At 36.7% G+C, this 25743-nt stretch overlaps 1 protein-coding gene across 2 annotated transcripts; it reads right to left on the reverse strand.

The window, feature by feature from the left end:
- Nucleotides 1-835: 835 nt before the first annotated feature.
- On the reverse strand, nucleotides 836-23657 carry LOC148956683 (histone-arginine methyltransferase CARMER-like). Of its 2 annotated transcripts, none has more exons than XM_089096068.1 (2): nucleotides 23019-23657; nucleotides 836-1183 (listed from the first exon to the last, which is right to left on the reverse strand). In XM_089096068.1, the coding sequence occupies exons 1-2, from the start codon at nucleotides 23240-23242 to the stop codon at nucleotides 877-879; spliced, it is 531 nt and encodes a 176-aa protein (XP_088952194.1). In that variant the 5' UTR covers nucleotides 23243-23657; the 3' UTR covers nucleotides 836-876. The 2 variants fall into 2 exon arrangements, with proteins under 2 accessions (XP_088952194.1, XP_088952199.1); XM_089096073.1 differs by lacking the exon at nucleotides 836-1183 and adding an exon at nucleotides 11466-12801.
- Between the last annotated feature and the right edge of the window lie 2086 nt (nucleotides 23658-25743).

The raw sequence follows: 25743 nt of genomic DNA on the forward strand, positions 1-25743 counted from the left end.
AGGTTTCGTCTATTCCTTCTCATTGCCTTTATTGACTTTGTAGCTGCTTTCGATTTTCTCGTCAGAGAGGAGCTATGGAGAATTATGGCTGAAGATGGTAAACCACAAGACATCATTGAGATACTTCGAAGTGTGCATAAGGACACTTAGACTTGCATCGGTGTTTCCGGCCATTGGACCCCTAAGTTTCCAGTCAATTTTGGGGTAAAGCAGGGATGCCCCCTTTTGCCTACATTATTCAACTACGCGATAGATTGGATCATGAATAATGCAATGAGATACCATAGCGGAATAGTTTTCCGACAAATGGCTGGTTTCCTCCAGTCCCTGACAGATTCGAACTTCAGAGACGACGTTGTTGGGCTCGAAACCACCGCCAACAGCTTGCAAGGTATAATCGACGATACCTCTGAGGTCTCAAAGCTTATCAGACTGACCATCAGTGTCGCAAAGACTAAAGTACTGGCTCTCAACCAACCCGCTCCTTGCCAGGTTACCCTTGACGGCGAGCCAATAGAAAACGTCGAAGAATTCAAGTATCTTGGCTCTATCATAACACCAGATATTCGGGGATATATCTGCCCGAATAGCAAAAGCCTGGGGAGTCTTTACTAGTCTGAAAAAAGCACTCTGGACCAGACGGGAGATCTCAACCAAAACAAAAGTCAGAATATATGTTGCAACTGTTCGAGCAGTACTACTTCATACTTGCGAGACATGGCCGATCAAGGCTGAAGACGCGAGAGCTTTGAATGTGTTGGACCACCGATGCCTTCGTTATATCCTCCGCTATAAGGGACAGGAAAGGATGTCAAATAGTGAATTAAGAAGTCACTGTGGCAAATCAGAACAGCTAACGCTTATCATGAAAAAACGTCACCTGAAGCTCCTCGGCCACACATTGCGCCGTCCCGAAGGCACAATATGTCGAGACGCCCTTGTCTGTGAACCAACCCCCTCCTGGAAACGTAAACCAAGAGGACAAAAGAAGAACATGGAGGACTGTGGCAAAAATACAAGGAGGACCTGGAACTGTCGGGAGGATTCAGGAGACATGGTCGGAGATAGAACAAAAACTGGCTGAAGATCACCGGAGAAGCTGCAGCCGACAGGTTCAAGTGGTTGTTGGAAGCCATACAATATCCTTTGGTGCCGGGCAGGAAATTTCATCGTCTGGTTTCCGCTGAAAGTAAAAAGTAAAGTAACCAGTTGTATGGTAAGAACGACCCGGCTCAAAAGTAACCGAAACTCTGAAAAACAAAATTTTAATACCAATAGATAAATCAGAAGAATCTAATATTTATGCTGATAAAAATATAAGTTTTGTCAAGTTTAGTCTAAGCCATCAGAATTTACGAGCCTGAGAAAATTTACCTTATTTTCTAAAAAAGGTGGAAACAACCTCTAGAAGTCATAGAATCTCAATGAAAATTAAACCATCTTATTTACCGCATCCCAAAACGTATCAGAGCGAGCTTGAAATAGATTGAGAATGATTGAGCGAGATTGAGAAAGATAGAGATATTGAAAGAGATTAAGAGAGATTGAGAGAGATTGAGAGGGGTTTAGAGAAATTGAGAGAGATTGAGACACATAGAGTGAAATTGAGAGATATTGAGCGAGATTTAGAGATATTGAGAGAGATTGAGCGATATTGAGAAAGATTGATAGAGATTGAGAGAGATTGTTTTATTAAGAGCCATGCCCTTAAAAGTCGCTTATTTTAAAATCTCTGTAAGGATACAGTACGGATTCCAACAACACAACTTTGTTATTATATTTAGAAGTAAAGTGGTTGTCAAGAGGGCAAAGCTTAAGAAGATTATTTCCATTAAAGGAAGAAATCAAAAGGTTTTTTGCTTAACGAAAATATGAACTAGCAGCTATTTTTTAATGACTTACGGCTATCCAAGTGTGTTATTTGTCAGATAGTTTTGTGAAATTAGATAGTTTCAACTTGTATCTTCAAGGAAAAATTGAGGCATATTTACTTCGAATCATAAAATTAGAAGTTTTATTTAAAATTTAAACATTTGACAGACTAGAATAGGAAAAAAACGTTCGAAGTGTTTTCGAGTGTCAGCAATTTTACTTTTATTACAAAAACTATTGTAGATTACATAAAAGCACTAGAAACACAGTTCCGTACACATTTTATATTAAATATTTATTTCAAAAAGGTAGCTTGGTGTCCAAAGTAGTTTTGAACTCTCCCAAGCGAGATTGATCACCTGCCAGTTTTAGCATAAGAGGAATTTGCTGAGCTTTTGAGTGACTCAAAGTTAAAACTACAATTTAAAAAAAAAAGTCCTTGACTGAATTCCGAATCAGAAATGGAACAAAATTTTCCATTGTCTCTTATATGGTGTTAAAGGGTCATTTCAATTTCCAAACAAATACGCACTTTTTAAAATTTTTACAACAAATTTCTATATAAAATTTATATGCCCCCAGGGCATAATTTACAACCCTTGAACTGAGGACCCTGAGGGGCTTATCATCATAAAAGACCTAATTTCCAAAACTCTCGACTACGTTGAACAAAATATATATCTCAAAATTTTGATTGGATCTATTTCTGGAAATGCTGAGCGTTAAAGGGGGGTTAGTTGCCCTTCAATCACTTATGACTATTATAAGAGTACTAGCCCTTGCAATTTTCAATTGAATGAGCCCTTTCTGATGTTTTTACCACATCTATAAAAAGGTTTCTAAGGTTCTATAAAAACCTTACATGCTCCCAGGGTATAACTTACAACCCAAGCCCTGAAGGTTGCGGGGGTGATGGTTTGTCATCCTTAAAGACCTAATTTCCAAAGCTTTCGACTATTAAAAACAGTACTAGCCCTTTTAATTTCCAATCGAATGAGCTCTTTTTTTATTTTCTACGGCAAAGATTTCAATAAAAACCTTATATTCCCCCAGGGCATATCTTATAACCGTTGCCCTGAAGACTGTGGGGGGAGTGTCCTGCTCAAAGGTATAATTTTCTGAACTTTAAACTGCGTGGAACAAAATGGCTACCTCAAAATTTTCATTGGATGTATTTGGGGAAATGGTGGGCGTGGAAAGGGTATTAGTCGCCTTCCAATACCTTTCAACTATTAAAAAGGACACTAGCCATTTCAATTTCCAATTGAATGAGCCCTTTTTGAAGTTTCTACGACAACGCGCTCTATTAAAACATTATATACCCCCGGGGCATACTCACAACCCCTGCCCTGAGGGCTGTGGGGGAGTGTCCTCCTCAAAAACATAATTTCTATCTGGAAATCAACAACGCTGAACAAAATGACTATCTAAAAATTTTGATTGTATGTGTTTGGAGAAAAGGTGGGCGAGAGAGGGGGTATAGTTGCCCTCTAATCACTTTCGATTATTAAAAAGGGCACTAGACCTTTGAATTTCCAATCGAAGTTTCCGAAGTTTCCAAGTTTCTACGACAAAGATTTCATTAAAAACTTATATGCCCCCAGGGCATAATTAATAACTCTTGCCCAGAAGACTGTGGGGGGAGTGTTCTGCTCAAAGGCATAATTTCCTGAGCTTAAAACTGCGTGGAACCAAATGGCTATCTTAAAATTTTGATTGGATGTGTTTGGGGAAATGGTGGGCGTGGAAAGAGTGTTAGTTGCCTTCCAATTACTTTCGACTATAAAAAAGGGCACTAGCCATTTCAATTTTTGATCAAATGAGCCCTTTTTGAAGTTTCTACGATAACACCTTCTATAAAAACATTATATGCCCCCCGGTTATCAATTACAACCCTTGCCCTGAGGCCTGAGGGCTTACTTTCGACTATAAAAAAGGGCACTAGCCAGTTCAATTTCTAATCAAATGAGCCCTTTTTGAAGTTTCTACGATAACGCGTTTAATAAAAAAATTATATGCCCCCAGGGCATCACTTACAACCCTTGCCCTGAGGGCTCTGAGGGGGTTGTCATCCTAAAAACCTAATTTAAAGAACTTAAAACTACGTTGAATAAAATGGCTATCTCAAAATTTTGATTGGATGTGTTTTGGGAAAAGTGGGCGTGAGAGGGGAGTTAGTTGCCATCAAATCACTTTCAACTATTGAAAAGGGCACTAGCCCTTTGAATTTCCAATCGAATGAGCCCCTTTTCAAGTTTCTACGACAAAGATTTCAATAAAACCTTATATGCCCCCAGGGCATAACTTATAACCCTTGCCCTGAAGACTATGGGGGGAGTGTCCTGCTCAAAGGTATAATTTTTTGAACTTTGAACGGCGTGGAACAAAATGGCTATTTCAAATTTTTTATTGGATGTGTTTGGGGTAATGATGGGCGTGGGGGGGGGGGCTAGTTGCCCTCAAATAACTTTCGACTATTAAAAAGGGCGATATTCCTTTTCAGGGCACTTTTCAAAAGGGCACTAGTCGATTCGAATTTCAAATCGAATGAGCATTTTTTGAAGTTTCTACGACAACGCGTTCTATAAAAGCCTTATATGCCCCCAGGGCATAACTTAAAACCCTTGTTCTGAGGGTAGAAGAGGAGTTTCCTCTTCAAAAACATATTTTCCACCAGGAAATCAACTACAGTGAACAAACTAGCTATCTCAAAATTTTGATTGGAATTGTTTGGGAGAATAATGGTCGTGGGGGGGGGCTATTTGCCCTCCAATCACTTTTGACTATTCAAAAGGGCACTAGCCCTTTGGATTTTCAATCGAATGAGCCTTTTTTGATGTTTCTACCACAATGCCTTATATAAAAAATCTTATATGCCCCCAGGGCATAACTTAAAACCCTTGCCCTGAGGCTGGTGGGGGAGTATCCTCCTCAAAAACATATTTTCTATCTGGAAATCAGTTACGATGAGCAAAATGGCTATCTCACAATTTTGATTGGATGTGTTTGGGGGAATGGTGGGCGTGGGAGGGGGTGTTAGTTGCTCTTCAATCACTTTCGACTATTCAAAAGGGCACTAGCCCTTTGAATTTCCAATCGATTGAGCCTGTTTTGAAGTTTCTACGAAAACGCCTTCTATAAAAACCTTATGTGCCCCCAGGGCATAACTTAAAACCCTTGTCCTGAGGGTTGTGGGGGAGTGTCTTTCTCAAAAACACATCTTCTATCTGGAAATCAACTACGCTGAACAAAATGAATATCTCGAAATTTTGATTGGATGTGTATGGGGAAATGATGGGCGTGGGGGAGAGGGGGGGGGGGGTTCGCCCTCCAATCACTTTCGACTATTAAAAAGGGCCCTAGAGCTCTCAATTTCCAATCGAATGAGCCCCTTTTGAAGTCTCTACGACGACCCCTTCCATATGATGTGTCCTGTTCTAAAGTAAAAGAATAATATATGGTACATTGTGCCAGCATTGTTCTTATATACCCTCAGGGCATAACTTAAAACCCTTGCCCTGAGGGGGAGTGTCCTCCTCAAAAGATATTTTCTACGTGGAAATCAACTACGCTGAACAAACGGGCTATCTCAAAATTTTGATGGGATGTGTTGGGGGGAATGATGGGCGTGGGGGGGGGCTAGTTGCCCTCCTATCACTTTCGAATATTAAACAGGGCACTAGCCACCCCAATTTCCTATCAAATGAGCCCATTTTGAAGTTTCCACGACAACTCCTTCGATACGAAGTGCCTGTCGAAGAAAAAAATAACACACTGTGGCCAAATCGTTTTTTACATAGACAGCGCTAGCGCGCTGCCTATAATAGATGGTTCTTTTGCATATATTTCGATAAACCTCTTTTCACTTTTTTTTTCGTGTTTTTCGACTGCTTTTTTCTATGTTTTTAATATTGATGTTAGTTGGTTTTTATTAATAAGACCTTTATTTACATGCTTTGTGTTTTCAAGATGTATTGTTTAGGACGATCAATGTGACTGTATAAATTAAGCTCCCTTTAGTCAGTATCACTATTAATATCCTGAGAGCAATTGTTTCCGAGAGCGTGTCAAATTTAGGCAGTAACATGCCGTTCTAGCATGTGCTAAAAATGGAATATTTCAGGTGTCGCCCAATAGGTTTATTTTAGAATAAAATGATAAGGACAAAATATTAGGAATGGCTTGTTAGTCTTCTCGGTTAGGACACAAAGCCATTGAAACAAATTGACCTTTTTAGTACTGGCAGGGTCAAGAAATAAAAAAAGAAGAAGAAATAACTAAAGAAAGAAAAAAGAGTTGTACATTTCGAGTGAAAAATAAAATGCCATGAAGTTAAAAGAAACGAGAAAACGCTTTGAATGTTTCGGAAGAAAACCGCTAAAAAGTATTACGTGACAGTGATGATTGCGCAATCACTACGTAAGGTGCTTGCAGTCGTTAAGTTACAAGTAGGGAAACCCAATGGAATCCCCACTTGCAACAGGAACAATGGATTACACAATTTAAGCACCCTTTAGTCTGTATCACTATTAATAGACGCTTTGATTCCTGACGCAAATACAACTTTAATATCAACTGTTAATGGCGTACCACAAACTTTTAAGGAGATAAATGAGATAAAAAAATTTATGAACCAAAATTTAGCAATAAATAGAGATACTGGAGATATTTCATTAAGCCCAATTTACGACAGTTTAATCTTGAAGGACTCAATCAATATTTTCACCCGAAAAAACTTAAAAGAACCTATTTGCATATCTAATGAAAAACCGAAATTGTAGACCAGCCAAAATAAATGCAAGACGAAAGATCCTTACACAATCATATTGGTAAATTTCATTTTCATTGATTCCTGCCTGGTTTTTTATTCAGTGTATTTTCTGTCTTTGTACAGGAAACTTCGAAAGGTTAGATTCTCGTTGTTTTTTTTTCTCTTTTTTTTTTTTTTTTTTAAGCACTGAGGACGACTTGGCGGAGGTCCTTGTCGAAATATTTGGTTATATTTTGTCATCTTCATGGTTCGCTGGCTGACAAAATCCTCGTTTTTTCACCCTTTTTGATTTTTTTTTCATTTTGTTTACTTTCTCTCTTCTCTGAGTTTCGTTTGTGATTCCTGACGGGGTAAAGAAATAAAAAAAGAAGAAATAACTAAAGAAAGAAAAAGTGTTGCACATTTCAAGTGAAAAAATAAAAAACATGAAGTTAAAAGAAACGGGAAAACGCTTTGAATTTTTCGGAAAAAACGTTAAAAAGTATTACGTGACAGTGATGATTACGCAATCACTACGTAAGGTGCTTTCTGGCGTTAAGTTACAAATGGGGATTCCCAATGGGTTCCTGTCACATGGCTGCATAAAATTGCCATCAATCATATTACACCTGACCGTTTAAAATAGGGTAAGTCGTCTGACGTCATTGGAGTCCAGAGGGGTGTCTTGGGAGTGTTGCCAAGTGTGTTCCCTTTAACAGAACCGGTGACCACCTGGCACATGTTTGACGGTTTGAGGGGTCGGTAGCTCCACTTATCCAACCATTTAAAATGTCATGTTATTTTCCTATGGATGTCTCCTTTGACGTTAGAAGGCTCTGTTTAAAATCTTATAATAAATTCCCTATAGATGCCGTGATGTCAGATGGTTCCCATGGGAATCTTCCCAACTGACTGGTGGAAACAGGTGACCATATTGCCCATGTGCGACGGATTAGGAGCTCCATTTAAAATTTTCGTAATATTGCTACTTTTATATTATTCCAACCACACTCAATTAATTATATACACACAAATGTGAATCTGGCCAGGGTGGGAATCTTCCCAGGGATGGGAATCTTGCCAGCTGGAAAAAGGCTGTCGTGACGTCAGAGGGCTGTCGTCAGAATTCCATGTAAATTTTAATATCTTACCGTTTAAAGGCAAGCGTGTGTCATGACGTCAGAGGGCTGTTGGAAAAATCCGTGGTGGGCTGTTGGCCTTACTACTCACAAGCTCATTTATGATTGCAAGTTTTCTGACGACCATACATAAATATAAAAAAATGAGAAATAAAAATATTTTTGATAACTATTTACATATACAGATGAAGATACATACTTTTAGCGTTTTTTTTAAACATTCCAAAATCTAAAATTGAAATTACACTGTTTTTATGACTTGCCTTACTTAATTTATATCCCATCTGACCTTTGTGGCTGTATTGGGGCTTCTTCTCTTCTCACTAATCGTTAAATATGGCGACGGTATTCTTTTTTATCTGGTGCAAGACGCAGGAGTTGGGGGAGGTTCTGGCCATTGAAGTTGTTGTACCATCTCTTGCGAGGTCAAACACGAGGTCGTGTGCCATGTACCAGTCCTTCAAACGTCATTTTGGGGAGTTGATTTGATGAAATTTGTTGGATGTGACCAAGCCAGTGGAAATACTGAATTCTAATTCGGTCCATGATAGTGTATGAGCAGTGGAGGAGTTTACGAGGGTCTTCATTGGATACTCGGTCGATGTAGGTGATCCCTGCTATACAAAATTTCAAATGTTCAAATGCGGAGATTAGCCTTTCATCATCAGCTTTAATTGACCATGTTTCACTTGCATACATAGCAATGGTGATTATGAGAGAGTTAAAGAGCCTTCACTGATTTTGATAGTAATTTACTTTTCTAAATTGATGATAGGCTCTTGAAGCTGCTGGTTGCAAAACCCAGTCTACACCATATCGGTTTTGAGCAATCGTTATTGAAGGTTAAAATACTGTCGAGGTAGACTAAATATTCTGAAGCTTATTCTATGTTGTGCCATTTCATATAAAAGATAAGGGATTTCGTTGCATTTTTTGTCAGGATAGCGGTAAGCCATTCATCTCGATTCTTAGCTGAACCCATTGCCCATCGTTTTGGAGCATCTGCTCATCACAGATGTCTCTCTAGAAAGAGATCCTTTCGTTCGATGTTCTGCCACACCGAGTAATTTGACCTATCACTGGGGGAAGGTTTGTAACCGCTGGGAGGTTTCTACATTCTGGTGGAACCCATACGGTGTAATATCTTGGGAGCGTTACTCCTTCTACCCCTGTAATTATGACCCCTGGGTGTTGGTGTCCCAGTTTTTATTATAGACCCCCAAGGAACTAGGTGTTCCCTTAGTTGCACACCTCCTATTGAGGTTTTCTACGTATCTGTAGGACTTTCCCCTATGCTCTATCCACTCAAATACATTCAAACGCATTTCGTTCAGTGGTTAGTATCAGACTAAAATTAAAGTAAAAAAACAAATAATAAGCTGAATGTGCTTATTTTTTACTGCATAACAAGTTAAATCTTAGTGGATTATTTGACACTGCTGGGCATAACACCTCTTCAAAATATTTTAACGATGGACGTTATTTGGATTTAATTAGTGTCAAAGTAGAGAAAGTGCCTTCACATAAAAATGTTGAATGGCATATGAACATTTAACACCATATAAGAGACAATGGAAAATTTTGTTCCATTTCTGATTCGGAATTCAGTCAAGGACTTGTTTTTTGAAAATTGTAGTTTTAACTTTGAGTCACTCAAAAGCTCAGCAAATTCCTCTTATGCTAAAACCGGCAGGTGTTCAATATCGCTTGGGGGAATCCAAAACTACTTTGGACACCAAGCTACCTTTTTGAAATAAATATTTAATATAAAATGTGTACAGAACTGTGTTTCTAGTGCTTTTATATGATCTACAAATGTTTTTGTAATAAAAGTAAAATTGCTGACACTCGAAAACGCTTCGAACGTTTTTTTCCTATTCTAGTCTGTCAAATGTTTAAATTTTAAATAAAACTTCTAATTTTATGATTCGAAGTAAATATACCTCAATTTTTCCTTGAAGAGACAAGTTGAAACGTCATAAAAAAAAAGCTGCTAGGTCATATTTTCGTTAAGCAAAAATCCTTTTCATTTCTTCCTTTAATGGAAATAATCTTCTTAAGCTTTACCCTCTTGACAACCACTTTACTTCTAAATATAATAATAAAGTTGTGTTGTTGGAATCTGTACTGTATCCTTACAGAGATTTTAAAATAAGCGACTTTTAAGGGCATGGCTCTTAATAAAACAATCTCTCTCAATCTCTATCAATCTTTCTCAATATCACTCAATCTCTCTCAATAACTCTAAATCTCCCTCAAAATCTCTCAATTTCACTCTATGTGTCTCACTCTCTCTCATTCTCTCTCAATCTCTTAACCCCTCTCAATCTCTCTTAATCTCTTTCAATCTCTCTGTCTTTCTCAATCTCGCTCAATCATTCTCAGTCTCTTTCAATCTCGCTCTGATACGTTTTGGGATGCGGTAAATATGATGGTTTAATTTTCATTGAGATTCTGTGAATTCTAGAAGTTGTTTCCACCTTTTTTGGAAAATAAAGTAAATTTTCTCAGGCTTGTAAATTCTGATGGCTTAGACTAAACTTGACAAAACTTATATTTTTATCAGCATAAGTATTAGATTCTTCTGATTTATCTAATGGTATTAAAATTTTGTTTTTCAGAGTTTCGGTTACTTTTGAGCCAAGTCGTTCTTACCGTACAACTGGTTCCTTTACTTTTTACTTTCAGCGGAAACCAGACGATGAACTGTCCTGCCCGGCACCAAAGGATGTTAGTATGACTTCCAACGACCACTTGAACCTGTCGGCTGCAGCTTCTCCGGCGATCTTCAGCCAGTCTTTGTTCCATCTCCGACCATGTCTCCTGAATCCTCCCGACACTTTCAGGTCCTCCTTGTATTTTTGCCACAGGTTCTTCTTTTGTCCTCCTGGTCCTCCTATTTATTGATGCTGATTTGTGGTAGTTTCACGCTTGGTAGATTATTTGATTTTATTTTGCTCATTTTTTGTTTAATGGAGTTCTTTACTTTTCTTTGAAAAACTAGTTTTGTTGAAAATTTTTAAAATTAATCTCCTTCATGGAGCAACTCGTACGTCTTTTTTGCCTTTTCAAGGGGTTCTGGTAGTATGTCATTGCCATTAAACGCTCTGTTATCCAGTTCTGATGATAAGAGGTTCGCATAAAGGGCTACCTCCAAAAGATCATGGCCTCACACTGCACGGGAGACAGATTTGTCTTGTAAAATACTACTCCCAGTGTTAGGCACGTACATTAGACTCAGGATTTTCATAAGTCCCGAGTCAGCCATGAGGTAGCCAATGGCTCCTAGGAAACTCATGCGTGATATTTTTTTCAATCAGTATAAGTATATTAAACTGACACTGCTCATTCCATTTGTATTTTTTCAGTAAAGTGCAAATTATGTTCTGGCCTTGGGAAGGCATAGGGGTTTTCAGCCCTACTCATGTTAATTTCTGCTCGTTCTGAATTTGACTCGGCTATTTATTGTAATTTCTGTTCGTTCTGAGTTTCTGATATATATATATATATATATATATATATATATATATATATATATATATATATATATATATATATATATATATATATATATATATATATATATATATATATATATATATATATATATATATATATATATATATATATATATATATATATATATATATATATATATATATATATATATTATATATATATATATATATATAAGGTACTTTCAGTTCAAAGTAACAGTTGGCCAGTAACACTTGAAAGGTACAGCTGAACTTACTTCTATGCTGTGGGAACAAAAATGCTACAACTAGCAGTATGACGATGCAGAGGATTCCAGGTACTTTCGCATTATCTGGGCCTCTCGGCTTAATCACTATAGAGAAGGCAATGATAAAACCCGCTTTTGACATGATAACCGCTATAGACTAGGCAATGATAGTTTGGTTTGCATTGCGTATACGATATTAAACTGTGTTTTTTCTTATTTTAGGGGGGGGGGAGGAAAGGTACCTAGGTTAGGTTACGTATTTAATATATGCAATGCTTTACCCCCACCCACCTCTAATGTGCAAATATATAGCCCAAATTTGTTTATAAACTATTATACATTCATCCTATTTTATTTCATTAGCATCAACCAAACTTGACTTTTTAGAGAGGCCCGGACAATGCGAAAATACCGGATTCTAATTTCCCGAAGATACATCTGACAAGAACCAGAAAGAAAAGAGTTTAGTAGTCAAATATTTCAGAAATTTTGTTTACAAATACATACAGGTTAGTGCTTCAATTGTTTAGCTTTCATATATAGACTACTTGAAAACGAATAAATACAGTAAAATCTACGTTTTTTCACGACTGTAAAAAAATTTCCAGGGGGGGGGGGGTATTTTCCATGGAGGGAATTTGGATTTCTCAGCATTACTTGAAAAACAATAAGAAATTAAATAAAAGACGATTTCTTTCAAATGAAAGTAAGAAACAACTTTAAAACTTGGAAAATACCCCTCCCAGCAAAATATAATTAAAGCAAAAACAAGCAAAAATAATTCTGTATATGAGGGGGCTTGCCCTCTCCTCAATGCCACACTCTTTATGCTATGAAGTTCAACTTAGTTGCCCAATTCTTTAACGACAACTCCTGAAACACAATAGCATTTTGATAAGAAGCTTTTTTCAAGTTATAGAATACTTTAGCATGAATAGCAAGGTATTGAGGAGGGGGAAACACCCCTCATAAACAGCTTATTTTTTTCCGATTTTAAGTTTTAATGTTGCTCCTTGCTTTCAGTAAAAAAACTTGCTTTATTATTCAAATTCTGGCAAAACTAATAGGATTTTCCATTTGTCTATTTGTAAATGTCAATTTGGTTTTATGAACATAGTGTGTGATAAATATCCATCAATTTTTACGTCTGTATTTTAACTCATTAACTCCTTTTCAATGTCTGAACAATTAATTGGCCACATAAATATTAGATACTTATCTAGTTTTCATTAACTAGAGACACTTCCAGTACTTTTAGAGATGGCATTACTTCTCATCAGCTCCACCCTTCTCAACTATAAAAAAAAAAAAAAAATTCAAATTAATAACAGTAAAAACAGAAATATTAAACAGCTACCCTCTTACATGACAAGCAGTGTAGTCATATATTTATTTTTCACGCAGGAGAATGGTTCTTCAATGTCTAAGATTTTCTGTTCTCATTGGTTTCTTATTTTTATGTTTTATTACATAATATTTTGCTTGTTTGTTATAATTCACTTCAAGCAGCACCATGCTACTGTATAGAGCAGAAACATGGCCAGCCCCAAAATCTGTTCTCTACATCATTGGTGTTGCTCAAACCAAACACCTTCAAAGAATTGAGGGTCTTCATTGGACTAACTTTGTTACCAACCGGACCCTCCTGTCACATACCTTACAAACTCCTTTCTTGATACAGCTTTCCCAGTGCACAACTTGCTGGTATAGCCACCTCCTTTGTCTGCCAAATAATACCCAAGTACATGTTGCTTCCCCCTCCAATTGCCTCTATACACATAGTGCCCAAGATTTACCCTTAACTTTGGTAAGTTATTGTAAGTTACCGCATAAGTGGTAAGTTTCAAATACTCATGAATTTAAAAGAAAACATTCTCTCTTCTCTGATAGACTGATAGGAAAAAATATTAGTTTTGCATCATTTTATTTGTTTATTTCCTACTTCGTTTGCACGGGGGAAAAGCTATGGTGCATCTTCAAACGCAATATCTGGCAGATCATCTTCCACCAGACCATCCCCACTATCACATGGCAGTGAACTATTGATAGAAAGACATGATGGTAGCGTGAAAATCCCCCTTCCGGCCTTTCACGTCGATTTGCAGGCGTTTTTGAAGCTGCATGACGATGCTCATTTTTTTGCTATTGAGTGACAGACGAACCATTAGAATTTTGTTTGCTGTTTTATGCTTGATGTGGTTTCTACAGTGGGTCTGTACTAGTCCATAACCTGACAAGAGTCTGTCGCAGGAGGCTATGGTAACAAAACTTGTTGAGATGACAGCCACTCCCGTAAGCACCAACTTCGCAAAAAAAAACCACCAACAAACTACCGATTCAACAGCTATGGCAGTCTCAAAGTACAATGATTCGGAAATCGGCCACTTTTGGAGATGTAGCTAAAGAGTTTTGTGTTCAAGACCCCGACAAAATTGGTAAAAAAATTTAGCAAGCTCATTGATTCGACTTAATGCACCCGTAAACTAATCCCGTGCCAGTGAGTTTGCATCAAAAAGCGGATCAAGTAGAGTAGCTGCAGCCAGGGAGGGATCCTATACAAATATCCTCCTTTTTTCTAGGTACTTGTGGGTTTTCCTTTCCTCGGCCTCTGAGACTGGCAAAAACGGTTCAGTCTCCTGGAAATCCCGATGTAGCAAATTGAAGTAGGGGATGACACACGAAGCAAGAGCTTCCTCTCCTTCAAAGAAGTGGCAGCCAAGTGAAATTGGCTTCAAGAATTTCAGACAGGCTGTTAATTGATTCAGTTTCACATAATCGAAAAGCACTTTCCTGATATCCTGAATGCCCTCATTTATATCACACCTTCTATTAATTGACACAGAGCGTAAAGGTTCCCACAACTCTTTCATGAAGCGTATAGATTAGTAGATTGATCCCCAGCGAGTTTTGATAGGTAGTTCTGGCCTGACAGTTTCTCAAAGAAGTCCACTCTGCTTTTCGTTAAGGACAACTTAAGCCATGTGATGAGACCTGACATATGTGATGACCTTAAAGATATTATTGAAACACTGGTCTAAGCTTTTCATAGTATCCCGGTCAAGTAGATTCAAAATGTGAGGGATGCACCCAATGGTTTTAAGATGGGGATATTTATACTTCAATAACGAGGTAGCAAGTTCATTTACGCTAGGATTATCAAGGCAAATGGCGTCAATCCCTTTCATTACATTCCTGTCTCCAGTCATAACAGGGCACCAAACTTTAGCAACTCGTTCCAGTTCATCAGCTTCAAACTGCGCAGTGTGCTGCTTGTCACCAGTTTCTACTGACTCAAGGAAGAGAGCTTTCTCAGTGACAAGGACATAGTTAACAATGGGTTCCCGTCTAATATTTGTACATCCATCAGAACAAATAGAGTTTTGCAGTTCTGAATTTCCAGTTTAATGTCAAGCGTGCTTTTAGCAAAGCATTCATCCAGATACTTGATTCGCACTTTGTGATCCAAAATTGCCTTCATAGCTGGATTTATAGCTCTCATCATCTATGCAAAATATTCATTTTCGACCACAGCGAATGGTATATTGTATGCATAAACATTTGTTGCAGGCTTCCTGTTGTTCTATGGTCACTTTTTGAATACACGTAAGTATTGGTTGCTGCGCCATATTGGTTACATAAGGAAGAGGGAGGGAACCTGAACAAACAAGGAGAGTCGGAACAGAAGACCCAGAAGTACTAAGAAGCGATGATGCTCCAGTCAAAGCATTTGAAAGTACTGGAACTTGACTAGAGCCACCTTCGTCACAACTGTTGGAATCAGTGCCGACATCTTCAGATTCTGAACCATTGCCTCTTTCACGCGACTCCTTCTTCATGCGCCTTTGTTACAGCAGCACATCACTTATGGATGGATGATTTCTGCACATCATAATATTCACGGATGTTACTTGGTGCCTTTTCATATAATGCAAGGTGATGCTTTTGGCAAAAAGTATTTTTTACTAATGAACAACCACAATGTTTGCAGAAAGCTTTGGTAACACAATTACTATTAACATGATTTCTTTTTATAGCCACTCTTTGTTGACAGGGTCAACCGAGCAGAATAAAAGCTGGTAACAATAGCATATTAACAGATCAAAAATTAAATGTGCGTATTTTTTTACTCAATACTAACGAATGCAATAAATCATGAAAATTATTTGATAAGCATATGCAGTGATGAAAGGATAGAGAGCACGAAAAACAACTAAGGACATTGAGGCAGACTTGGCTAAGATCGTATTATAGGATAAAAGTCAAAATATTGGAAAAAGCCAGCACAAGTATCCATTTGAAAACAAAGATTCCAAAGAAAAGATTCAACTTGATTTTGTGGAAACCTCCTTATGACGACACTTCATCCAGAAATAATTAAGAATCCAGTGGGATGATGGGAAATATTTATGTTTGAGCACTAGTTGCTGCTGTGTCACCATCACAATGCTAGATTAGAAGAGATTGGACGGGAATATTTTTTATTAATAGGCCTTATTACCCACATTATAGTCGGATATATAATTCACTGATTATTTATTCTATAGTTAAAGATAGCCAAACAGAGAATTCGAGTCAAAAGTCAAAAACTCTCCAAATTAAGTTAACCTCTGCTACGAAAGTCTTATTTATTCACTGACTGACCCATCGCGTACCCCCTTTTTTCTTTTTTTTTTAATCAGACAGGAAATGACAAAAAGGCAGTCTGACAGAGGGATATCAGCATAAGCTCAAAGGGGTATGACTCGAGCATTGAATCTGATGAATGAGAAAAAATATACGACAGATTTTAGTGAAGTGGCAGCTCTCAGGGATGAATTTGTTTCAATTGAGAACATTTTTGTTCATCAAAACTTAAATTTACCACTTATGAAACTTACCAGTAAGTTTGACGTAAAACTTACCATTAATGGGTAAGTTACCCAGGGGTAACTTACGTCTTGCACACTAGAGGGTATCCTATCAAGGCGGTATCCAGAAGGGGAGGGGTTGGGAGCTATCTTTTTTAAATGATACCTTCAATGTTTTTTTCAATTGAAAGTTTAGACGGAAGAAAATGATATCAAATTCCCTGGGAAACCATAGAAATATTTTGATAGACCCAGGGCCCCCCATTAGGACTTGTTCATCGTCTTCGGGTATTGTTGGATTTCTCATAGGCTACTGGCCTAATTTGGCTTTTGTGTGTGCTCCCTTTCAATTAGATTCCTTTGATCTTATTGAATGCCACGGATAACCTATCATCTGTTATTTCAACTATTTTGCAAGGGTTCTGGCACAGCCTTTTCGTTTCTAACAGATTTCTACTTCTCTTGATGAATAACGAAGAAGACCAGCGTTCAGCCAGCGACTTGCGAAGTTTTTAACTCACGAATAGGCCCTAATCTGTTGTAAATTCAAGCTGGATATTTAAGAAAGACTGATGAAAACATTAACGTTTGCAGACAAAATTGATCGCGCCGGTGGCGCGATCAATGTCGGAGCGAAAATATCATCGGCGGCGCGCAACTACTGCTATTTTTGGCCCCGTCGCCGCCGGCCTTTCCTTATCGGCGCGGCGCCAGGGTCTAGTTGAAATAGAGGCAAAAACACCTTTATGGTGGGCTGTATACCTTGCAACAACAAAGAAGCATAGGAGTTTTGGATTGAGAAAATTAATTTAATTAAATTCAAAGCAATTACACTTCAAAGAATTTCCTTTAATTTTATATTTTTTTTCCATTTTTTAATATTTCAAGTTGAAAATCATAACAATTTATCCTATGCCGTAAAGATAATTATTCTAGCGATGCCCCGAATGCGCAAATTCAACTTGCCAGATTAAAATTCTAAAAAATAGCTAAAAATTTATTCAATTTTAAAACTACATAGACTTATAACAATGAAAAATTCAAATAAATAAAACAAAAATTTAACAAAACAATTAACAGTATTTCATATTTTTGTTTCTTTTCCTTCACTCAAATTAAAGCTTTTTTGCCTACAACTGGAGGGATGTAGGTTAGAATTTCTGCAATTTCTTGAAAAAAAGAAAAAACAACTAACTATAGTTGACCTGGACAGGCACGAATGACTAACATCTACTTGAATGTTGTCTGATCACAATTTCATCCGATTTTATGCCTTAGTACCAAGAAAGCTTGCGCAAAAGAAAATTTTGATTATATGATTACAAATAACGACACATAAATAAAATAAACAGACCAAGAAATTCCTGGTCTTTCCAGGAATTTAATGTCGAATACTGTATCTAGATGAATAAATGGTACCCCAAAGAAATAAGTGGTTTCTTGGGTAGCTAAGATATGGCTCTGTATTGCACCGAGTAAAGACTTGCGGCTAGTCTGCCTTTCTACTTCAGAAATTTATTAAGACCCATTACCCTCCCTATAGTAATCTTTAGCAAAAGCGGAAAGATTACCTCCATATATGGAGAGACCATAGCTATGAAATTTGCTATTATTGACATGGATATTCGAAAACAAATTGTAACACATAATAAATTTTTCTTGAAAATAAATTTTCTAGAGAACAATATCAATGATTTATGAGCTATCAATGTCCATGGGCTTGTTCTAAAGTTTGTTCAGATTTGTTGATCAATGCTTTGCTCTTTACTTTTTAGCCTAAATAAAATCCGTGGCTAAATTGAAGGGATAATAAACCAGCAATAGTTACTTTCTAAAACGAAAAAACAGACTAAATGTAGCTTGGATTTGACTCGCTTTTACACCGTCCAAGGACTTAAGAACTAAATATAAGAGTTGTTTCTTCCCAATATGGTACAGACCCCTTGCAAACCCCCCTAATAATCAAATAGATGATTCCTTAGGTGTTTGTCTCGGTCTCTTACACAGAGCAATGTCTCTTGAATCACGTTCTCCCTTTACCACAAGCATTGTTTCTAGACAAAATAAGAAACTAAAGAGACTAAAATCTTTGGTAGTATTAGGCTAGAAACCCCCTGGAATCCGAGAATAACAGGATTTGCCCCTAAGATCTCAAAACTCCTCCTTTTAGAGAAACATTCTAAGTTGAAAATACTGTTGCTAGACGTTACTGTTCCAAGTTTACTCCACTGCAAGTAAAGCTTATTTTGAAACCCCCCTAAAGGTGTGCAGCATTTCGCAATAATCGTCCCTTTCTCCTACCTGTCATTAATTTAAATTTTTCGTTTTTGAAACGATTGAATTTTTTTTTGATATTAGACTACAATTATCTTGCATTTTCCAGAGTTAGCAGAGAGAGGGAGAGAGAGAGAAAGAGAAATAAAGAGAGAAAAACAGAACCAGGTAAAAAATCTGAATAAGATCACAATCTACCTAACACACTTATTTGGAGCGGTTCAAATTTATTTTGGTTAAAAAGAAAAAAGAAACACCACACATATATAAAAACTTATGAGCCTAAAGCTCTCATCAAACTTTTCGTGGTAACGAACTGTAAATAAGACGCGACCCGGCTCAATAGTAACCGAAACTCTAAAAAACGGAATTTTAGCTTACATAGATACATCAAAAGAATCTGATTTTTATGCTGATTTTAAATAAATAAGTTCCATTAAGTTTAGTCTTACCCATCAGGGTAAGACTAAAAGTTACGAGCCTGAGAAAATTTGCCTTATTTTCAAAAAAAGGGGAAACAATCCCTAAATATTAATAAAAATCACACCATCATATTCAGCGTATCAAAGAAACCTACAGTAGAGGTTTTAAACTCCTATCTGCAAAAATGTGGAATTTTATATTTTTTGCCAGACAAAAGATCAGGGATGCGTGTTTCTTTATTTATTTTTTTTCTCAGGGGTGATCATATCGACCCAGTGGTCCTAGCAGTGGCGTCGTTTGGGGGTGGCAAGGGGGGGGGCAGTTGCCCTCTCATAATGTGAAGAAAAAAATTATACATTCCATGCCCTTTGACTGGCCCTTTGATCCGGATATGGACCTCTCTTGCCCCCCCCCCCTCCCCACCCAATAAAAATGCTGGAGATTCGTCCCCGAGTCCTAGAATATTGCGAAAGGGATCATTCTAACAGAAATTAAAAGTTTTAGTGCCCTTTTAAAGTGACAAAAGTATTGGAGGGCAACAAGGCCCCCTCCCAAGCACATTTTTACCAAAAGTCACCCGATCAAAAATTTTGAAATAGCCATTTTGTTCAGCATAGTCAAAAAATCTAATAACCATGTCTTTGAGGATGAGCTAATCCCCCTAAAGTCTCCGGGAGAAGGGCTGCAAGTTATGAACTTTGCCCATTGGTTAGAGTATTGGTTATCGTGAAGTATACAGACGTTTCAGGAGGATTTTTTTCTGGTGGGGTAGGGGGTCGGGGGGATTTTTTTACGTGAGACCTGTCCATGGAGGAAGTTTTCATGGGGAAAGGGGCTTTTTCATGAATCGGGCGATAGATTTCCCAGCATTATTTAAAAAAAAACGATCGGAAATTGAATAAAAAACAAAAAAGTTTATTCAACTAAAAGTAAGGAGCAACATTAAAACTTAAAACGAACATAAATTATTACGTATGTGTGGGGGTTCACCCCCTCGGCAATACCTCACTCTTTACGCTAAAGTTTTTCTTTAGTACTCACAAAAGAGCTAGTTATTCTAATTAAACGGTATTTGTGATTCAGGGGTCATTCTTAAAGAATTGGAATATAATTCGAACTTTAGCGTTAAGAGCGAGGTATTGACGAGGTAACAAACCCCCTAATATACGTAATAATTTCTGTTCGCTTTAAGTTTTAATATTGATCCTTACTTTCAGTTGAAAAAACTTTGTTTTTTCTTTTTTTAACTTTTTTGTTTAATCCCGTAAGAAAAAAAAGGAGAGAAATAAGCAAAGGATCCACGAAGACTTTTCTTTTAAGCTACTTTTCTTTCAAAAGGTTGATTTTTTTTTTTTTTTTTTTTTTTCTTTTTTTTTTTTTTTTTTTTTTAGCACTGAGGACGACTTGGCGGAGGTCCTTGTCAAAATATTTGCTTATTCTTTGTCTTTCATTCGCACGCATTCAACGACTGAAACGCATCGAAAAATGAAAAACATTGATTATGACAATAGAAGCGTGATCAATTTTTGAAGTATTTCCTTTACAGTCGATATTTCTGATAATTTCACTAGCTTGTCTAACAAGCCAACTTTACTTTCCATTGGATTCACGGCTTATCGCCATCAACTCCTTTCAATACCGCTAACTTTCAACTGGTTGTGTATGTTGTTCCTTCGTTTACACCAGGGCCAGGATGAGAGAAATAAGTCATAATGAATCTTGGCCTGATGGAAACGTAGGTCGTAATGCCCCCAAATTAATAAATTATCAACGATTTTTGAGACCACACTGGCTAAGCACAAATAAACAAATAAGAAGAAGCAAAGCAACGAAGATGGTTCCAGCCAATAAAAAAAAAAGGAAGAATAGTACACACACATTTCGATCGAGACTACCGGTCAACGGTCCTCAGTGCAAAAAAGACAGTAAAAAGTAAAAAAGGCAGATAAAAGTCCTCAGGAAAACACACAATTTTTTAGGATTTTTCCTCTTTTTGTATTGTCCTGAGCACCCCTGTCCACGTTTTCTTTCTCATCATTTCTTCCCTCTTTGCTAAGGATTGTTGAGCGGATGTCCCGACCGAAACATACGCATACCTTTCCCCCTTTCCCCACTGGCTAGAAATTCTCAATTTTTTTCTTCATTATAATTTTAATTTACACAAAGGATCGGTTATTGCTAAACAAAAGGACAAATTAATTTCATTTTCATCATTGTCGGACAGTTCATCTTCAATGAGAAAAAGAAGACAACGAAGGGCTCAACATTTGAAGTTTTGGATGCAGCATTACTTGAATAAGTATGCTAGATTCGAAGCGATAATACGCCCATATCAGGACAATTAATTTCTGCAATGGCAAAACATTTTTTTCAACTGCCTGGGTTGCAAGAGGAATTTGATGCTTCCTCAAGATGGCTAACTAGATTTAAACAGCACCATGGTATACGTGAGGTTGGACTACACAGCGAGAAATTCAGCAGCATCCAAAAGGCTATAGATGCAGCCTTTTTAATAAGACTCCAAAAAGCTGTCTATTTGAATAGACCTTGCAGAATTTATAACAAAAAATGGTTATCCACTGGACCAAATTTACGATCGGATAAGTCAGTACTTTACTGAAAACGTTTACAAACTTATTCTCTCACTTTCGAGTCTGAACGCAGTGTAGCGAGACATAAGTCAAGCAAGAAAAAAAAATTATACTTAGCTCCGGTAATGCATCAGGGCAGCATAAGCTAAAATTAGTTGTTATTAGAAAGGCCAAATGGCCACGTTCGTTTAAAGGCCCTAGAGCTGAAAATATGCCATGGCATTACTACAGCCAAACCAAAACATGGATGAATAAAACAATTTTTCAAGATTGGTTTGAAAAGCATTTCATTCCTGAGGTTTGAGAGTATCTCAGCTCAAAAATTTGCCAATAAAGGTTGTCCTTCTAGTAGATAATGCCAGAAGTCATCCCGCAGAAGTTTTAAAGTCAGCTGATGGACAAATTATTGTTAAGTTTTTACTGCCTAATGTGACTGCACTCATTCAGCCGATGGATCAAGGTGTAATAGCGGCAACAAAGGAAATTTACAGGTCGAATTTGATAAAAAGAATAATAAATGATCGACAAAGGATACGATCTTTGCGATTTTTGGAAAGAATTTATTATATTGGATAGTATATATGAAGTAGCAGCTGCATGGAAATTAGTAAAATTATCTATTCTTTCGAGGTCATGGAGAAAACGGTTGCCAAGAATAGAAAAAGTTTTTAACGATAATTTAGCAGCAGAAGATGACAAAGAAGACGTGGCTGAAAGGGTGAGAAATGTTCCTGGAGAGCAAAACATAGATGAAAGAAATATTGTCAATCAGATGAACAGCAACGCCAATGACCCTGGCTTCGAAGACCTCGCCGATGAACAAATTTCAAACAGAGCAAGAGGTACAGAAGCAGACGATGAGGCACTAGAGAGGAAGACGACGAACCGACTACAGAAAATCGAATAACTCATGATGAGGCATTGAAACACGCGATCTGTCTCCTTGATTATTTACAAGAAGATAGTGACGTGCTATTAGAAGATAAACTCGTTTTGCAGAAAATTCACAAATAAAAAAAAAGAGTTATATAACAAAAAACAAACACGAGTGAGTAACTATTTTCAGAAAGTTTAATTAGGACTTTGATTTTTTTTTTGCATACATTAAAAGTGTAAATAATACTATGATTTGTTCTTCTTTTTTCGATTGATTACTATAATACCATTCCATTTATTACTTGTTCTCGTTGTTTTAATTTAAATACCCGTTTTAATAAGCGTAGCTTTGTTTTTCTATGTCCCTAGAACCTTATTTTCTAATATGTGGATTATTCACGGAATTCGATTATCCGCGGTACTCACGCCACCCAATCCCGCGCCACACAATTTGACTGCACGTTTCAAATCGAGTTTCCATTTAAAAAGGCTATAACTTACCAAAATTCAATCTTAGCAAGCTGTTCCTCGTATAAAAATATGTTTGTGAAGGGTGCCACATATATGGATCCTTTTGTAGGGAACATTCGTCCACCGGGTTTTAGCCATTTTTTGGCATGCAGAAACTTTTCGACAAGTCTTTCATTCAACAGCATTTGTCCCATGGATGACATTATCAAGTCAAATGGTTCTAAATCGTCAATTTCGTCGATTTCACACATCATTACACTAACTTTTTTTCCATATCCGTTGCCTTTAACTAATGACTAAAAAGGAAATCAACGTCTTCAAATTAAACATTGATAAGGAATAAAAAAGAAAAATTTGAAATAATTGGTTTAAAGTTTACTATTTAAAGTCATTATGTTTTTTTATTATTTTGTTCTAGCATGATAAAAGGACAATGTAGTATATTATTGGGTAAGTTTGGAAAATCGTATAACTTACCCAATGGTATATTTTGGTACTTTACTTTTAATTTATTTAAGTTCCCAGCTATGTCCTAATCACTAAGACGGGACCATACGACCTGTATCAAAAATATTGCAAATATTTCCTCGAAATTCCCTATGTCTCAAATATACCTCAGTTAATCTGCACTATGTACATCTGCATCTCTTGGATAACTAGTTAATCATTATTTTCAGAATAATTGTAGCAAAATATCGTGGGTTAGATATTTTCTGCAAACCTTACATTCACTATATTTTCTAGTGCAACTTAATAACTTAACATAAAGAAAAAAAAATAGTATCCATTAACATCTAGAAATACCCCACTAGCATATATCAACCGTGTTTAGGTATGGCTGCATATTATTTTATTCCAAATTCTAATACCTGATTAAACGAATGATTTATTTCTAAGCAATTTCAACAATTTCTAAATCAGATTCTACGAATTATTTGTCACTCAATTGTTTACCCATACATTTAATATGGCTGTCTGATCAGCAGCAGTAGTTTTTAAAACAATTTTAGAAGAGCCTAGATTCTTCAAACTAAAATCGTGAAAATTAAAGGCAAGTACGTCAAAAATATGAATGATACAAGTCCTTCTATTGAGTTTGCTCTACATGGGGCAACTACGTAATTATCAAGCGGCAGTTTTCGTTTACCAGCTCCTACATAACCTAGTCTCAAGTGTTTTTCGTGATATTACCGTTCTGACCAAGATTACCGTATCCAAGAATATTATATGAGGATTACTGAAAATTTGGTGGTCAAACTTGGAGTAACACAAGATCAGGATTTCAATTGCAGTTTCTTAGAACTGTAGTCTGGAATTCTCTTCCAGTGGGCACAAGAGTAGCTAACACTCTTTCGAGTTTAAAGAAATTTAAAGAATAATAATCAAATAATGGTTGAATTGTGTATTTTTGTTGGTTGGTGGAGAGCAATGGTTGGTTGGAGAGTGGTGAATGAATGGTGGTAACTGTGATACTCAGGCTGTGCGGCAGGGTCGCCATGCCAAAAATATATTAAACCCAATTTTTTTTTCAAGTGAAGAGTCAAAATTCTTTAATGAAGCAAGCTTTAGAATCTTTGCGGAAAAACCGCGAGGGATTGTAAAATTGTAATTGGGTTTTTTAATTCTAAATTTTCTAATTCAATTACACTTATCAGTAAATAAAGGTAAGGATACATGTAATAATAAAGGTAAGCCACCTTTTTCAAGAAATGCTACTAATAATAGTATATTCAGTTTATCTTTGGTAGGAAGCTATGTTCTGAGACAGTCGTCTTGACAGCAAAATTCACGCCTCTAAAGATAATCTTTTAAATAAATAAATAAAAAAAGAATATGAGTATATAAAAAATAGCAAATAAAATAAAAAATTATATAAAATAAAGGCTTATAAATATAGTCTGGAATGAGTGTGGTTGCGGCACCTACTATAATCAAAGTCTAAAGCAGGATTGCCAATCATATCTTTGCCATAATAAATAGCTCATCTGAGCGCGATTGATGATCCTAGGAAGGGTTAATTTAAGTATCAAATTATGCATCTATGGCGTTCTTACTCAGTAAAGTGTCTTATCTCTTTTCTTTTGTTTTGTTTACAGGAACACAGAGTAGCCCAGCCTGATACAGATTCGACCGTGACAGATGAAGATGTGGTTGAACGAAACCATTCGAGAACCAGACATATTCAGAAAAAAGAATCGAAAAATGCACGAACAGCTGTGCCACCGGCCATTGATGTGGTTGAAGATGATATAGTTGAAAGGCCTAAGAAGAGAACTAGGCAGATTCTGAGAACTATACAGCCTAACACTGAGGAAATAACCCACTCAGGTGGTTTCAATGTCCAGCCAGTATTTGACGTGGTTGAAGATGATATAGTTGAAAGGCCTAAGAAGAGAATTAGGCTGATTCAGAAAACTATACAGCCTAACACTGAGGAAAGAACCAGCTCAGGTAGTTTCAATGTCCAGCCAGTATTTGACGGAAAGGGTAAGCGGCTTCAAAATTATTACCTTGCATAAAATTGCACTCAATATGCAGAACAAGATCTGTAAACATTCTTTTTTTTAATATTTGGATTAATCTAAGTAAAAGAGTAAAATTGACTAAAATTTTACATGCTTTAAATATTGCAGTATTAATGAGATACTTTTGAAGTTGTAATACGAAACAGAATTAAGAATGACAAAAGCAAATGAAATTAAGAAGCTTCCGTAACTTTTCCGTAACTTTTTTCCGTAACATAAAGAAATAAAAT

The sequence above is a fragment of the Artemia sp. Qi Xiang Cuo genome, chromosome 1 (assembly GCF_049724085.1).
Source record: "Artemia sp. Qi Xiang Cuo chromosome 1, ASM4972408v1, whole genome shotgun sequence".
In the NCBI taxonomy this organism is placed as follows: Eukaryota; Metazoa; Arthropoda; class Branchiopoda; order Anostraca; family Artemiidae; genus Artemia; species Artemia sp. Qi Xiang Cuo.